This window comes from Mustela nigripes, chromosome 2 (genome assembly GCF_022355385.1).
Source record: "Mustela nigripes isolate SB6536 chromosome 2, MUSNIG.SB6536, whole genome shotgun sequence".
In the NCBI taxonomy this organism is placed as follows: domain Eukaryota; kingdom Metazoa; phylum Chordata; class Mammalia; order Carnivora; family Mustelidae; genus Mustela; species Mustela nigripes.
In genome coordinates this window covers 12,907,780-12,920,843 of record NC_081558.1, presented here as the reverse complement: position 1 = coordinate 12,920,843, position 13,064 = coordinate 12,907,780, and the positions used below count along the sequence as shown (strand labels likewise).

Here is a 13,064-nt window from a genome sequence, read left to right as displayed (position 1 = left end):
GGCGGGAGCCTACCTGCCTTGGCCTTCGATTGGACCAGCCCTCGCCTGCGAGGCTTCGCGATTGGTCGGCTCGTGGTCTTCTCTCCTCCCCCTCCAGGACTTCCGCTTCCGGTTCTGACGGACGCTTCGGCCGTAACGATGATCGGGGACATCCTGCTGTTTGGGTAATTAGGGGGGGCCAGAAGCTGGGGTGAGAAGGGTGAGAGGGACGAGGGGCAGCCCAGGTAACCTAATTCTCCTTCGCAGGACGCTGCTGATGAACGCAGGGGCAGTGCTCAACTTTAAGCTGTGAGTAGGCCGCTTTGGGTCGCGGCTCCACCCAGGGGACCCGTAGCCCCGCCCCCGCGAGCGTGAGCCCGCCCCACGCCGAAGGCCCCGCCCCCAAGCCCAAGCTCTCCCTCTGGCCACGCCTCCAGCCTGGTCCATCCTCCTTTGACACTTTTGCTGCACGTGGGCTTGAAATAGAGACTGCCTCGTTTCCCGGGGAATCTCTCTTCTCGCATCCCTTAGAGCCTCCGGCCCGTCCCCTCGCTCCCCCCCTCCCCATATTTAGCCCAATTCTTTACCCACGGACCAACTCTACACCTTGGTGGCTGCAGGCTTGTGACTGGCAGGTAGATGATGGCTCAGAAAGGTCACACAGCAGCTCAGCTAGAGGGCTAGAGCTGAAACTGTCCGAGGCCCTCTGAGCTGGGGTTCAGAGCCAGGGGATCAAGTGGTCTTTATGTCCCACGGAGAGTGGACACTGTCTGTTCCTCTTTGTAGGAAAAAGAAGGACACACAGGGCTTTGGGGAGGAGTCGAGGGAGCCCAGCACAGGTAAGGCCTCCTTTCTGGACTCGGAAATTGGTCCTGTTCAGAGAGGACAATTTTTTCTCAGCCAAGCCCTACCTTAGTTTTCTTTCCAGTAGTGTGTGTGTGGGTTGGGGGTTGTTGAGAGAGAGAGAGAGAGAGAGAAAAGTGGGCCTGAAGGTATGCTATTCCTTCTGCTCACTTTTGTCATCCGCTTTCTCCTGTCAAACCTCCCTGCGTAGGTCACCACCCATATAACTTCCTACAGTCATGATTTTCCTTTATGTATGCTATTATCTGGCTAATATTTGCCCCGCACACTTGCTCTTGCTTGTTTGGGCCCATTTCTGTGTCCTTGTGGGCCCGTCCTCCAGCATGAGTGAATGAATGAACAACTAGCCATGGCTTTCAAAGTGCTGCAGACCTCTTTTAATTAGAGGCCAACGTTAGCGTTCAGATAAATCAGATGTCACATAAAAATTCAGGTGTCTGATTTATCAAGAAAAATTTGAACATTCTACAGCTCAAGGTTTAGGCAACCTCTTGGCATCTATTGGATAAAATGAAGAAAAACAGGACCCCGTTTAGGCAGGGGTCTGTGGCCTCTGCCTCATCCCAGCCCCTATCTCCTCATCTTTATATCATCTCACTGTCCTGGGAGCGCTGGAATTTATTCATATAACTGTTTGAAACCTGGTGGGACCCGCACATGACTTCTGTGTCCATGCATCATTCATCACGCATTTATTGAGCACCTGCCACATGGTGGCCACTGTCCTGAATGCTGCAGACACAGCAGAGAACAAGACAGATGCAATTCCTGCCTTGTGGGTTGTATTGTTCTGGGGTGGACAGGCAGTTCCTAAACAAGGAACAAATGGTGATGGAGGAGATGAGAGGCGAGGACAGGGATGGGATTGCTGCTCCAGCTGCCACGTGTGGAGAGAAGGACCCATGAGAGGGTGGCATTGCAGCCAAGGTGGTGGGTGCCGTGTTGGAGCATTGCATGGGAATGATAGGAACCCCAAGGAGCAGTGAATTCGATGCCGATCAGACCACTCCCTTTTATTGGGGGCCCAGCCAGTGGTAGCTGCCTTGTTAGGTGCTTCCTGTAGGTGTGGGGCTCTGCCTCCATCCTGAAAGGTAAAGGGCATTTTCCCCATTTTATAGAGACGGAAAATGAAGTTCAGGGCTGTGGCTTGACTTGCTTGTGGCCACGTAGGAAATCAGTGCCAACATCCTGATTGAACCTGAGTTTTTCTGACCCTGGAGACTGTTCGCTCTCAGTCACTAGACCATTCATCCATTCATTCTTTCCTCCATATGTTCATTCAGCAGCTGTTTATATCACTTACTCACTCTCTAGAAGGTACTATACCAACTCTTGGGGCTGTGTTCTAGAGATCTAAATTGGAGGTGTGGGGGGGGTGGGTGGGAGAATAGAGGAAGGGCTTGGTGGCAGTGGGGGTGACAAGGACAGTTACAACAGTGGCTTCCTTCTGATCAGGGCCTCTCTGCACGTCTCCTTCCAGCCCGTATTCTGTTCTTACTGTTGCCACTACAGAGAGTGCTGCTCTCCCTGTGCTTGGCTCACCCCAGTACTGTAGTGGGTGCATTTGTTGAGAACCATCTGCGTGCCAGGCACTGGTGTGAGGTCTTCTTAGTTGCTTGTCACCCCCATTTACACAGGAGGAAACTGGGGCATATGTAGGCTGGGGACTGAGCAAAGTCATTCTGCGTGGAAGGGCAGTAAACTCCTGCCCATGTTTAAGGTCGGAGCTTACGCAGTTGCTCACAGCTTTCTGACCTCCGATCCCCCACATGGACTAGGCTGGCACCCCACCCCCCCATTGTATGCTCCCATGGCACTGGCCATGGTGAGTAACAGTTGTCATTAATTGCTTACTATTTGTCCCATTTTGAACTTTTTAGGAACTTGCCCTGTTCCTCCTTGTATCCTCTGCACTTGGCTGTTGCCTGGGACAAGTGGCCTTCACTTAACATCTCTTGATGGCAGGAGAGCCTGTTTTTGTGATGCTGGACCCAGAGAAGGGCCTCATCAAGCAGTGCCTCTCAGACATCCTGGGGCTGGGCCTGTGTTTGACATTTGCACTCTGGGCTGGGCTGCACATGGCTCTCCCAGTGGGTTGGATAATATCAAACTCATCTAAACTGTGTTCAGCAAGACTCTGTGTGCCCGTTGCATGCTTGGTTGGTGCAGTGGTGCCAGTAACTGTAAATTCCTGAGCTCCCGCCTCGTATTCTGTACTTAGGGGACAGCCCTGGTCTAGAGAGGACACTTTGGGTAGCTCCCTTGTAGATTACCCCACGTGGACCCATTCATTTCATTCTGGAGGATTAGAGAGGTGAGTGACTTAAAACTCTGGAGGAAGGTTCTGGAACCCATGCCTCTGGAGTCTCAACGTACCAAGTTGCTTCCTCTTGGAAGGGTTCTGTTCTGTGGCATCTGGGGACTAGAGTAAGTAACCATCAAAGCAGAACCTCCCTTTTACTTGCCTGAATTAGTATGCTTTCTCAGGTGCCAGCACTGAAAACCCAACCCAAAATGGTTGGAGCAAATGGAAACCTCAAAGGATTAGACTGTTTTCAGGCACATCTGGCCTCAGGGCTCTCTGTGTGTGACCCTCTCCAGCTCTCTTTTTCCTTCTGGGTTGGTTTTACTGTCAGGCTGACTTGTGTTGGCAAAAGATTATTCTAGAGCAGGGCTGGGCCCAGTGTTCTGTAAAGGGTCAGGTAATAAACATTTTCGGCTTTTTGGGTCGTATATTGTCTGGTCCCATTTCGGTAATTCTCGCAGCTTTTCACTTTTTCATTATTGTTGTTTTTGTGGTGATCTGTGATCAGTGAACAGGACTTGCTGAAAGCTCAGATAGTGGTCAGCATTTGTTAGCCATAGTTTTGTAATTCACGTGTTGACATTGTTTTTTAGACGTAATGCTATTGCACACTTAATAGGCTCCAGTATAATGTAAATGTAACTTTTATAAGCACAGGGAAACCAGAACATTCATTTGACTTGCTTTATTGCGGTGTTCTAGAACTGAACCCACAATATCTCCAAGGTATTCCTGTATATAAATGAGCGGGCATGGGTGTATTTTGATTAAACTTTATTTGTAGACCCTGAAATGTGAATTTCATGTAATTTCTGAGTCTCACAAGGTATTCTGAGTATTCTTTGTAACTATTAAAACGTTTTTAAAACATTTTAGCTCATGGGACATACAGAAACAGGTGGTAGGGGCTAACTTTGGCCCATGGGCCATAGTTTGCCACCCCCTTCCTTAAAGGACAGGGCTTACATCTTACTAGCCCAGCAAGGCTGACAGAAAGCAAGGGCCTCTTTCCCAGTAGTTGGGACAAAAGTCCCAGGACTGAGTCTCATTGGGCAGACTTGGGTCACGTGCTCCTCCCTGAGCCAGTCAGAGACTGAGTGCTTTTAGGGGTTGGTCAGTGGCAGCCACTGCTCGAGTACCAAGAGTTGGGGAGCAGAGGTGACCCACAGGAAAAGCCCCTGGAACGTGGGGCGGTGGGGTCGGGGTGGTTGGAAACTGGAAGCACCCTGCGGCCGTGACAACAGAAATGTCGGCAGTGCTTGTAAAAACACGTTCTGACTTTCCAGGTGACAACATCCGGGAGTTCCTGCTGAGCCTCAGATACTTCCGGATCTTCATCGCCCTGTGGAATGTCTTCATGATGTTCTGCATGATCGTGTAAGTCCGGCTGGCCTGTCCCTTCATTGTCCTGTTCTCGGTGGTGTTCTCTAGAATGACCCACCGGAAGCTCGTCTTCTGTCTTCTCACTCCACACTTTCATGTTACGCTTCCCGCTTTCAGAATAAGAACTCTCTCAGGCTAGAGAGGGAAGCAGGGTCTACAAAGGTTAGACTGTGTCACTGTGGTCTAGGCTGGAGCTTTGATTGGAACACGGTGTTCTCCAAGTCCTAGCTGTTCCTGGTGCCTCAGTAGAGGCTGCCAAGAGATGCCTTCCCTCGAGCCCATGGCCCTGTTCACCTTTTGCCAGCTGTGCTGTGTTTAGCCTATCCTTGGTATCTGCCAAGGTAGAAAATGTGGCTTAATGGCCAGCGTGCTGCTGGGTCCTGCTCCTGCCCTGCGGATAGCCCTCAGAAGTGTCTTCAGACTCTTCTGTTTTCATGCCAGTTTTTCATTTTCTCATTAGGCTTTAAAAAATCTAATTGGCTTGGTTTTCCTTCCAGTGTCAGGGCCTTAATGATTCTCATGAACTGTGAGACTCAAGAGTAAACAGGCTCAAGGAAAACGCTGTAGGAGAACCTGGTGTGTTATCATCTGGGCTAACCGTGCTGGGCTGGTCCCGTTCTTCCCCTAAAGAGGAAGAGAATGAAAAGTCTGCTCTCCTGAGTAATCATGGTGCTGAATTTGGGGTTGCTGGGTGGTCCTTGTGCCAGCCCAGTGGCTGTGTGAGGGGATGATTCCCGGACTTAGGAGTTTCACTGTGCCACTGGGAAGTGTTAGAGCCCTGAATGAGGACTGTGATGTGTGCCAAGAGAACCCCTTTTGGAGAGCTCGGAAGAGGCCTGTGCAGGTGCTGAAAGGGCTGGTGGAGTGATCAGGGAGTTTGCAGAGGAGGATATGGGCATAGCTAGGATTCACAGGAAGTAGAACAGTGTTGGTCTTTCCAGGTTCCGGCCTGTCTTTTCCTTCCTTCATTTACTGATTTATAACTATCCAGTGTGGGCTGTGCCTTGCGTTGATAGCTGAGACCGAGACAGCTATCATCGTTGCCATCAGCAAATGTACAGTATAGCCCGTGGGACAGGGACAGAAAAATAAGTAGGGAAAAATCACTGATGAGGCCAATGGGAGGATCTCAGTTTAGGTGATGGTCAGGAAGAGGCTCACAGAGAAGTGCTATGTAAATCAAAACCTAAAGAACAGGAGGAAGCCTTGCCATTTTTAGAGCTGAAGAGAGGCATGGTAGCATGTGCAGAGGTCCTGGGGCAGGGAAGAACTCCTGTGTTTTCATTATCCTTTTCTGTCCATCAGCTTCATTCATGCTCTCACCCGCCTAGCTTCCTTTATGGCTCACCTGTTGGCCTATTACTGAGAGGGTTGCGTTAGGCTCTGTGACCTCCTAGCTCAGCTCAAGGCTATCATTGTTTGTAGCCTGGTGTTCTGATTTTGCTTCCTGGGAGCAGAGCCTGCTTGACTTAGCTAGGTGTGACCTAGGTCCAGTTAGATGGGGGTTATGCCGATTCCAGCATAATCCCTGAGGTCGAGTCAGCAAGCCACAGCCTGTGAGCCATATTTAACTGTTTCCTGTTTTCATGCATGAAGTTTGGCACACCCATTTCTGTGACTGCATTTGTACTACGGCAGAGGGGTTGAAGCCCTGAGACAGAAACTGCCGGGCGTGCAAAGCTCAGACTACTTACTGTGTGGCTTTTTTGCCAACACCTGACCTGGGCCATCCTTTTCAGTAGGTGCCGTGAGTGAGGGAAGATCTCATCAGAAAAGGCTCTGTCAGGGAGGCTGTGACTGGCTTTCCCAGGATATTAAAAAAAATCCGGAAATCACCTAAATGTCCAAGAACAGGGGAAGAGTCGGGTAACTCAGACGGACGCCCACACGAGCAGCTGTCGCAATCTATCACTGACGACGTGCTGCAGGTTCTGTCTGCACAGGGGAATGTTTCGAAAGCAAAAAAGGCTGGAGGTCGCTTACATATGCCCTCTAGCCCCGGCTGTGATGTGCTTGCAGTAAACACTGAATAAATGCCTGAAGTCTGTGGAGAAAATACTTCCAGGGGGCCTCTGGGTGGCTCAGTGGGTTAAGCCTTTGCTTTAGGCTCAGGTTATGATCCCAGGGTCCTGGGGTCGAGCCCCACATCGGGCTTTCCCGCTCCGCAGGGAGCCTGCTTCCCTCACTCTCTCTCTGCCTACTTGTGATCTCTGTCAAATGAATAAATAAAAAACAAACAAACAAACAAACAAAAAACAACAAAAAAAAACCCAAAAAACAAAAAAAATGACTTCCAGCCAGGGAGTTGGAAAGATCTGCTCCAGGCCATCCACAGAGGTGACCCTGTTTAGATCGCTGAGGGAGAGTCACGGGGGCCAAGGGAATGGTTTGCAGTTCCCCTACACCCACTTTTACGTTGCTTGAGCTGAGCTACTTGGGAAATTTTTGAAAAGCCACAAAAATCTTGAAACATGGAGAGAAACATGCCCGAGTGTTTAGGAACTGAGTATAGATACCTGCAAGTTAACAGTGAAATATATCAAAAATAAGGTAGCTGGATAAATGGATAGGTACACTGTAAGGCAAAGTTATTTATTATTATTTATTTATTTGAGAGAGCTTGTGCAGGGGGAGGAGCAGAGGCAGAAACAAACTCCCCACTGAGCAGTGAGTCTGATGCAGGAGGTTCATGACCTGAGCTGAAGGCAGACGCCTGACAGACTGAGCCACCCAGGCATCCCAAGCACAGTTTTTTGTTGTTTTTTAATTTGAGAGAGACAGAGAAAGAGAGAGCATGTCCACGGGGAGGAGCAGACAGAAAGGGAGAGAAAATCCCAAGCAGATTCGCCACTGAGCCTGGAACTTGATGTGGGGCTTGATCCCACCACCCTGAGATCATGACCTGAGCCAAAATCAAGAGTCGGAGGTCCAACTGACTGAGCCACCCGGGCACCCATGTAAAGCAAAGTGTTAATTACAGAATGGAGGTATATATGCTGGGGTTCACGGAACTGCTCTTGTAACTCTTTTATATGTAAAAATCTCCGTAATAAAATACTGGGTGGGAAGACACGGAGAAGATGAGGGTGTCAAATCACGGAGCAGGATTAATAAGTAAAAGCAGAAGTCAGTCTTCGCAGTTAAGTATTTTGTATTATATTCCCAGGGTTGTGAAACCACCCACAATGCAATTCTAGAACATTTTCATCACCCCAAAGGAAAACCTTATACCCATTAAGCAATGACTGCCTCTTCTACCAGCCTTTGGGAGCCACTTAGCTACTTTCTGTCATTATGGATTTGCTAGTTCTGGGTATTTCCTGTAAACAGAATCGTAATGATGTATGGCCCCGTTTGTGTCTGGCTTCTTTCGTGTAGCGTGATGTCTTAAAGGTTCCAGCATGTTGTAGCGTGTATCAGCACTGCATTCCTTTCTGTGCCTGAAGAATAGGCCATTGTGTGTCTGTGCCACTGCCTGTTTATCTGCTCATCAGTTGATGGATATCTGGAATGTTTCCACTTTTTTTTTTTTTTAAAGATTTTATTTATTTATTTGACAGAGATCACAAGTAGATGGAGAGGCAGGCAGAGAGAGAGAGAGAGGGAAGCAGGCTCCCTGCTTAGCAGAGAGCCCGATGCGGGACTCGATCCCAGGACCCCAGGATCATGACCTGAGCCGAAGGCAGAGGCTTTAACCCACTGAACCACCCAGGCGCCCCTGTTTCCACATTTTGACTGTTGATGAACACTGTTGACACAGACGCTGGTGTTCAAGTTTTTGTGCAGACAGACTTAAGTTTTCGGTCCTCTCTGGTACATACCCAGGAGTGAAATTGCTGGGTTATATGGTTACTATATTTATCTGTTTGAGGTTCTGCCAGACTATTTTTTAAAAGTAGCTGCCATAATTTGCCTTCCCACCAGTAGTGTATGATGGTTCCAATTTCCCCCACATCTTTGCCAACACTTGTTATTGTCAGTCTTTTTCATTAGAGCCATCCTAGTGGATGTGCAGGTTGAGTAGCATTTCCCCAGTGGTTAATGACATTGAGCCTCTCTCTTCATGTACTTATTGGTCATTTGTATGTCTTCTTTGGAAGAATGTCTGTTTAGGTCCTCTGTCTTTTTTTTTTTAATAAACTGGATTATAACTGAGTTATAAGAGCTCTTTTTATATTCTAGAAACCAATCCCTTATCAGATACATGATTTGCAAATATTTTCTCCTATTCTCTGGGTTGTCTTTTCACTTTCTTGGTGGTGTCCTTTAAAGCACAAAAAACCTTAATTTTGATAAAGTCTATTCTGTCTATTTCTCCTTTTGTCACCTGCACTTTTTTGTATTGTAGCAAAAAGTCATTGCCCAGCCCATGGTCGTGAAGATTTGGGCCTAAGTTTTCTTTTAAGAGTTCTGTAGTTTTAATTTTAATAGTTAGGTCTGTGATCAACTTTGAGGTTATTTTTGTATATGGTGTGAGATAGAGAACCAACTTCATTCTTTTGCATGTGGTGGTCCTGCACAATCTGTTGTTCTTTTTATCTTAGAAAGAGTTTAGATTTATAGAAATGTTGCAAAGATAACAGAGTTCCCATATATATATCTTTTTAATAGCTCTGTGGTCTTCCCCTGGAAACCTCTGTCATAACTTAACAGACCCATTCTCAATTTCATGGACATTTATATATTTTCCAGGCCTTTCCCATTCAGATTTTCGTCAATGACCAGAGTTAACTGTAATCATCTGTTCACTCAGAAAAATAATCTTTTTTTTTCAAATTGTGAAAGTCATCATCGACTTGTAGTAATGAAGAATGGGCTAAAATAAAATGTTACAGATTCTGATGAAGTACTTTCTTAAATAGATTTTATTCTTTTTAAAATGTACCATTTTATGGGGCACCTGGGTGGCTCAGTGGGTTGAGCTTCTGCCTTCGGCTCAGGTCATGATTTCAGGGTCCTGGGATTGAGTCCCACATCGGGCTCTCTGCTCAGGGGGGAGCCTGCTTCCCCCTCTCTCTCTGCTTGCCTCTCTGCCTACCTGTGATCTCTTTCTCTTTCTCTGTCAAATAAATAAATAAAATCTTTAAAATAAAATAAAATGTACCATTTTGGGGGCACCCGTGTGGCTCAGTCAGTTAAGCATCTGACTCTTGCTATCAGCTCAGGTCTTGATCTCAAGGTCATGAGTTCAAGCCCTGCTTTATAAATAAGATAAAATATACAGTTCAGTAGTGTTAAGTATATTCGTGTTGTGTAACAGAAGAGTTATTTATAGAGTCATAAGTAATATAAAATAATCTTAATAATAGTAACAAAATATTTTCTGAAAGTGTTTTCTGAGTTATAGCTTTACATCCTTCCCATCCTTATGGACATCTCTGCCCTCTGACTTTTCCAGGCTCTTCGGCTCCTGAGCCCCAGACACACACCTTCCTGGGAACCAGGAGCCACCTTCCCAGATGCCGAGTCTCCCTTCCTCCGTTCCTGACAACTTCAAGAATGGTTTTGACCGGAAAACCAGCGACCTTCCCAGAAAGCCCAAGTTCGTGGTGGGTGGAAAAAAAATGTTCGCCAAGCTACACACGGCTTCCCAGCCACGTCCTTGTTTTCTTTTCAAAGATATTTTCACTTTGGTTTCTGCGTTGAAATGCTGTCTACTTAAGGAGTTTCAGGAGGGTTTATGGAAGGGGATGTAATAACATTGCATTCCCCACAGATAAAAGAACGTTGTGTAGATTGCTTTTTTAGACTGAATTTCTCATCTAGCAAGCTTTTACTAGAAACTCATTTCTGGATGTTTCTTGGTTTATTTTTTAATAACCCTTCTTTTTTGGTTCAAATTATACAGATTTTTCAAAATAATTTTTTATCCAGGGATCTGAAACAGAAGGGTTGGCTTTTAAGATTGATGCAGCCTCTTTACTGGACTGTGTTTAGGAATAACAGGCAAGTTCATTGTTGCTGGGCTTGTGTCCAAATTCCTTTCCTGTCTCGATGGGCTCTGCTCGGCCACTCAGTGCCTCTGAGGTCATGCCCAGGACTTTAAGGGTAAAGCCTCACTGATTACCGTGGAAGAGAGGTACAGAACAGTTGGCAGAGGCAGATGTGGGTGTTACGAGAAATTTTGCCCTGCCTTGCAGCCCTCTGTTAAAGTAACCCTTGGGGCCATTAAATGTGTAGTTTTTAAGAATGAGTGACTTACATGATGATAATCAGGTCCAGGTCTGAAAGCTTGGAATTTGGGGTGGTCTTTTCAAGTGAGTGATTTCAAGGTTGAAAAGCAGTGAGCCTCATTTGAGGAAATACAGCATTTTGCATAGACTCTCCTTTGGAAGGCAGGTCCTTTTTCGCCAGGATGAAATGCCGGTTGTCAACACCCAGATCCTGTTGGTGTCTGATCTGTTGGTTGTGGGTTTTGAATTCCTGATTTGGAGGTAAACCTGGTGGGAGGAGAAACTAAATATGCAGACTTTTCAGAACTAAGTAGCACTGGAAATAAAGCTCATTTCCAAAAAGGATCTTTTGTTTATACATTTTTTTTAACTAAGAACTTCCAACTGGCGTTGTTTCGAATTACACTGTGGGAGACACCAAGGAGTCATTTTGGAGGCTGTCAGAAAGTCAGAAGAGAGGCAATGTTCAATTTCCCATTTTGGATTCTCCTTAATACTTATGTCAGGCCAGAATGGGGCAAATGGGCTTTGGAACTGGCTGCTTTGGGGAGTGTTGAAAGAGTCAGGGAAAAACAGCGGGGTTTTGCAAGACCAGGGCCAAATCTACTTTTATGGCTGCTCAGCTGATGTCATTCTCCTCCACCGCTTCTGTAATTTATTCCCTTGTCAAACCCAGGCGTATGGTTTGTCAGTGGCCAGGAACGTAGCTGCTGAATCGAGCTTCGCACAGGCCTGTGTCCTTGTCAGCAAGAACAGATGTGCCGAGATCTTGGCTGGTCACTCCTCAGGTCGTGTCAGTGGTGCGGGGAAACCTCACTGCGTTATTCAGACTGGTGCTGAAGTTTCAGTGAGGCGAGGCATTCGTACGTTACAGGGATAAATCATTCTCTGAGAAGAGAATGCTGTCATTGAGAATTTGTTTCAATAGTTGTATTTTTTCCCAGAGAACTGTTATCTCATTGTTAAGCCCTCTGCAAGCAGTGTGGCTTTGGAGGCTGCTGTCCATTTTAAAAGTTGCATCTCATGGACGTGCACCTTTAGGAAGCTTTTTGAGAACTCTCGTTAACATCAAAGGTTTTCAACGTTTGAGTTTCGGGTGCCAAGGGTTCCCCAGCATTTAAGCGCTCACGATCTGGGCCAGTTAGTTGTGGGTTCAAGTCCCATCTCTGCTCCTTGCCAGCGGGACCTTGGCTGTCTGCTTCCCCATTCTCTGCCTCAGTTTCCGATCTCCAAAGTGGGTCTGGAAGTCCCACCTGCCTGGGGTTGTTGTGAGGTTCAGCACGCTCAGATGTGGGCCGAGTGGTTGACCAAGTGCACCTGGCACCCAGGAAGCGCTCAAAACCTGGAAGTCCTCCCTGCCTGCCTCTTCTGTGCTCTGCCTGCGTTCATGCGCAGAGTCTGCACACATGCCGTGAAAGAGAGATGGCATTCTTTAAAAACTATAGAAATAGTTTTCCAACATGGAAAACCTTTTCTCGCCTTCCTCCTTCCTTTCCAGCATTTTCCTTATCTGTATCAGTAAACAGGCATACCTTAGAGATACTACGGGTTTGGGTCCAGACCACCCCAATCAAGCGAATATTGCAATAAGGCAAGTTAAATGTGTGTTTTGGCTTCCAGGTGCATATAAAAGTTATGTTTTCACTGCATCGTGGAGTTGGGCCATAGCCTTACGTCTGAAAAACTGGCGTGTGTGCTGTGATTAAAATGCTTTATTGCTGACAATATTGCTGACAAATGCTTAGTGGTCATATGACTGATCAGACGTGAGTCAGAATCACTGATCACAGATCACTAAAGCAAATACAGTAATCATGAAGAAGTCTGAAATATGGTGAGAATCACCAAAATGTGACTGAGGGACATGAGGCGATCAGACAGTGTTGGGAAAATGGCGGCAGGAGACTGGTTGCCGCAAACCTTGGGTTTGTCAAAAACTCGAGGTCTGCCTGGATGTGACATAGTTTGATCGTGGTTAAGACAGCTTGGTTTCTTTTTTTTTTTTTTTTTTAAGATTTTATTTATTTATTTGACAGAGATCACAAGTAGACAGAGAGGCAAGCAGAGAGAGAGAGAGGGAAGCAGGCTCCCTGCTGAGCAGAGAGCCCTATGCGGGGCTCGATCCCAGGACCCTGAGATCATGACCTGAGCTGAAGGCAGCGGCTTAACCCACTGAGCCACCCAGGCGCCCCAAGACAGCTTGGTTTCTACTGTGTTCATTTTGGCATCATTTCCTTCATATCTTCGGCCTGCCTGACAGGCTTCGTGATGCTGGGTTTTAATTACTGCGCGGTGTTCATAGAGCTCTCTTTAACCGTGGCCCTCTTGCTGGTCCTTTCCTGTGTGCTTTGAACTTGTAC

At 47.0% G+C, this 13,064-nt stretch overlaps 1 protein-coding gene across 1 annotated transcript; it reads left to right on the top strand.

Annotated features, from left to right (window-relative positions):
* Window positions 1–99: 99 nt before the first annotated feature.
* On the top strand, window positions 100–10,491 carry SMIM7 (small integral membrane protein 7). Its single transcript, XM_059389319.1, has 5 exons — window positions 100–164; window positions 247–288; window positions 766–818; window positions 4,435–4,525; window positions 9,930–10,491. Exons 1-5 carry the CDS (start codon window positions 139–141, stop codon window positions 9,943–9,945), a joined length of 228 nt encoding a protein of 75 aa, XP_059245302.1. The 5' UTR covers window positions 100–138; the 3' UTR covers window positions 9,946–10,491.
* The last annotated feature ends 2,573 nt before the right edge of the window (window positions 10,492–13,064 follow it).

Excerpts from the sequence above, each read along its gene's own strand:
- SMIM7 (XM_059389319.1), top strand. The coding sequence starts at position 139 with ATGATCGGGGACATCCTGCTGTTTGG. Across the intron at positions 165-246 it reads GGGGACATCCTGCTGTTTGG|GACGCTGCTGATGAACGCAG; the intron begins GTAATTAGGGGG and ends TCTCCTTCGCAG. Across the intron at positions 289-765 it reads GCAGTGCTCAACTTTAAGCT|GAAAAAGAAGGACACACAGG; the intron begins GTGAGTAGGCCG and ends TCCTCTTTGTAG.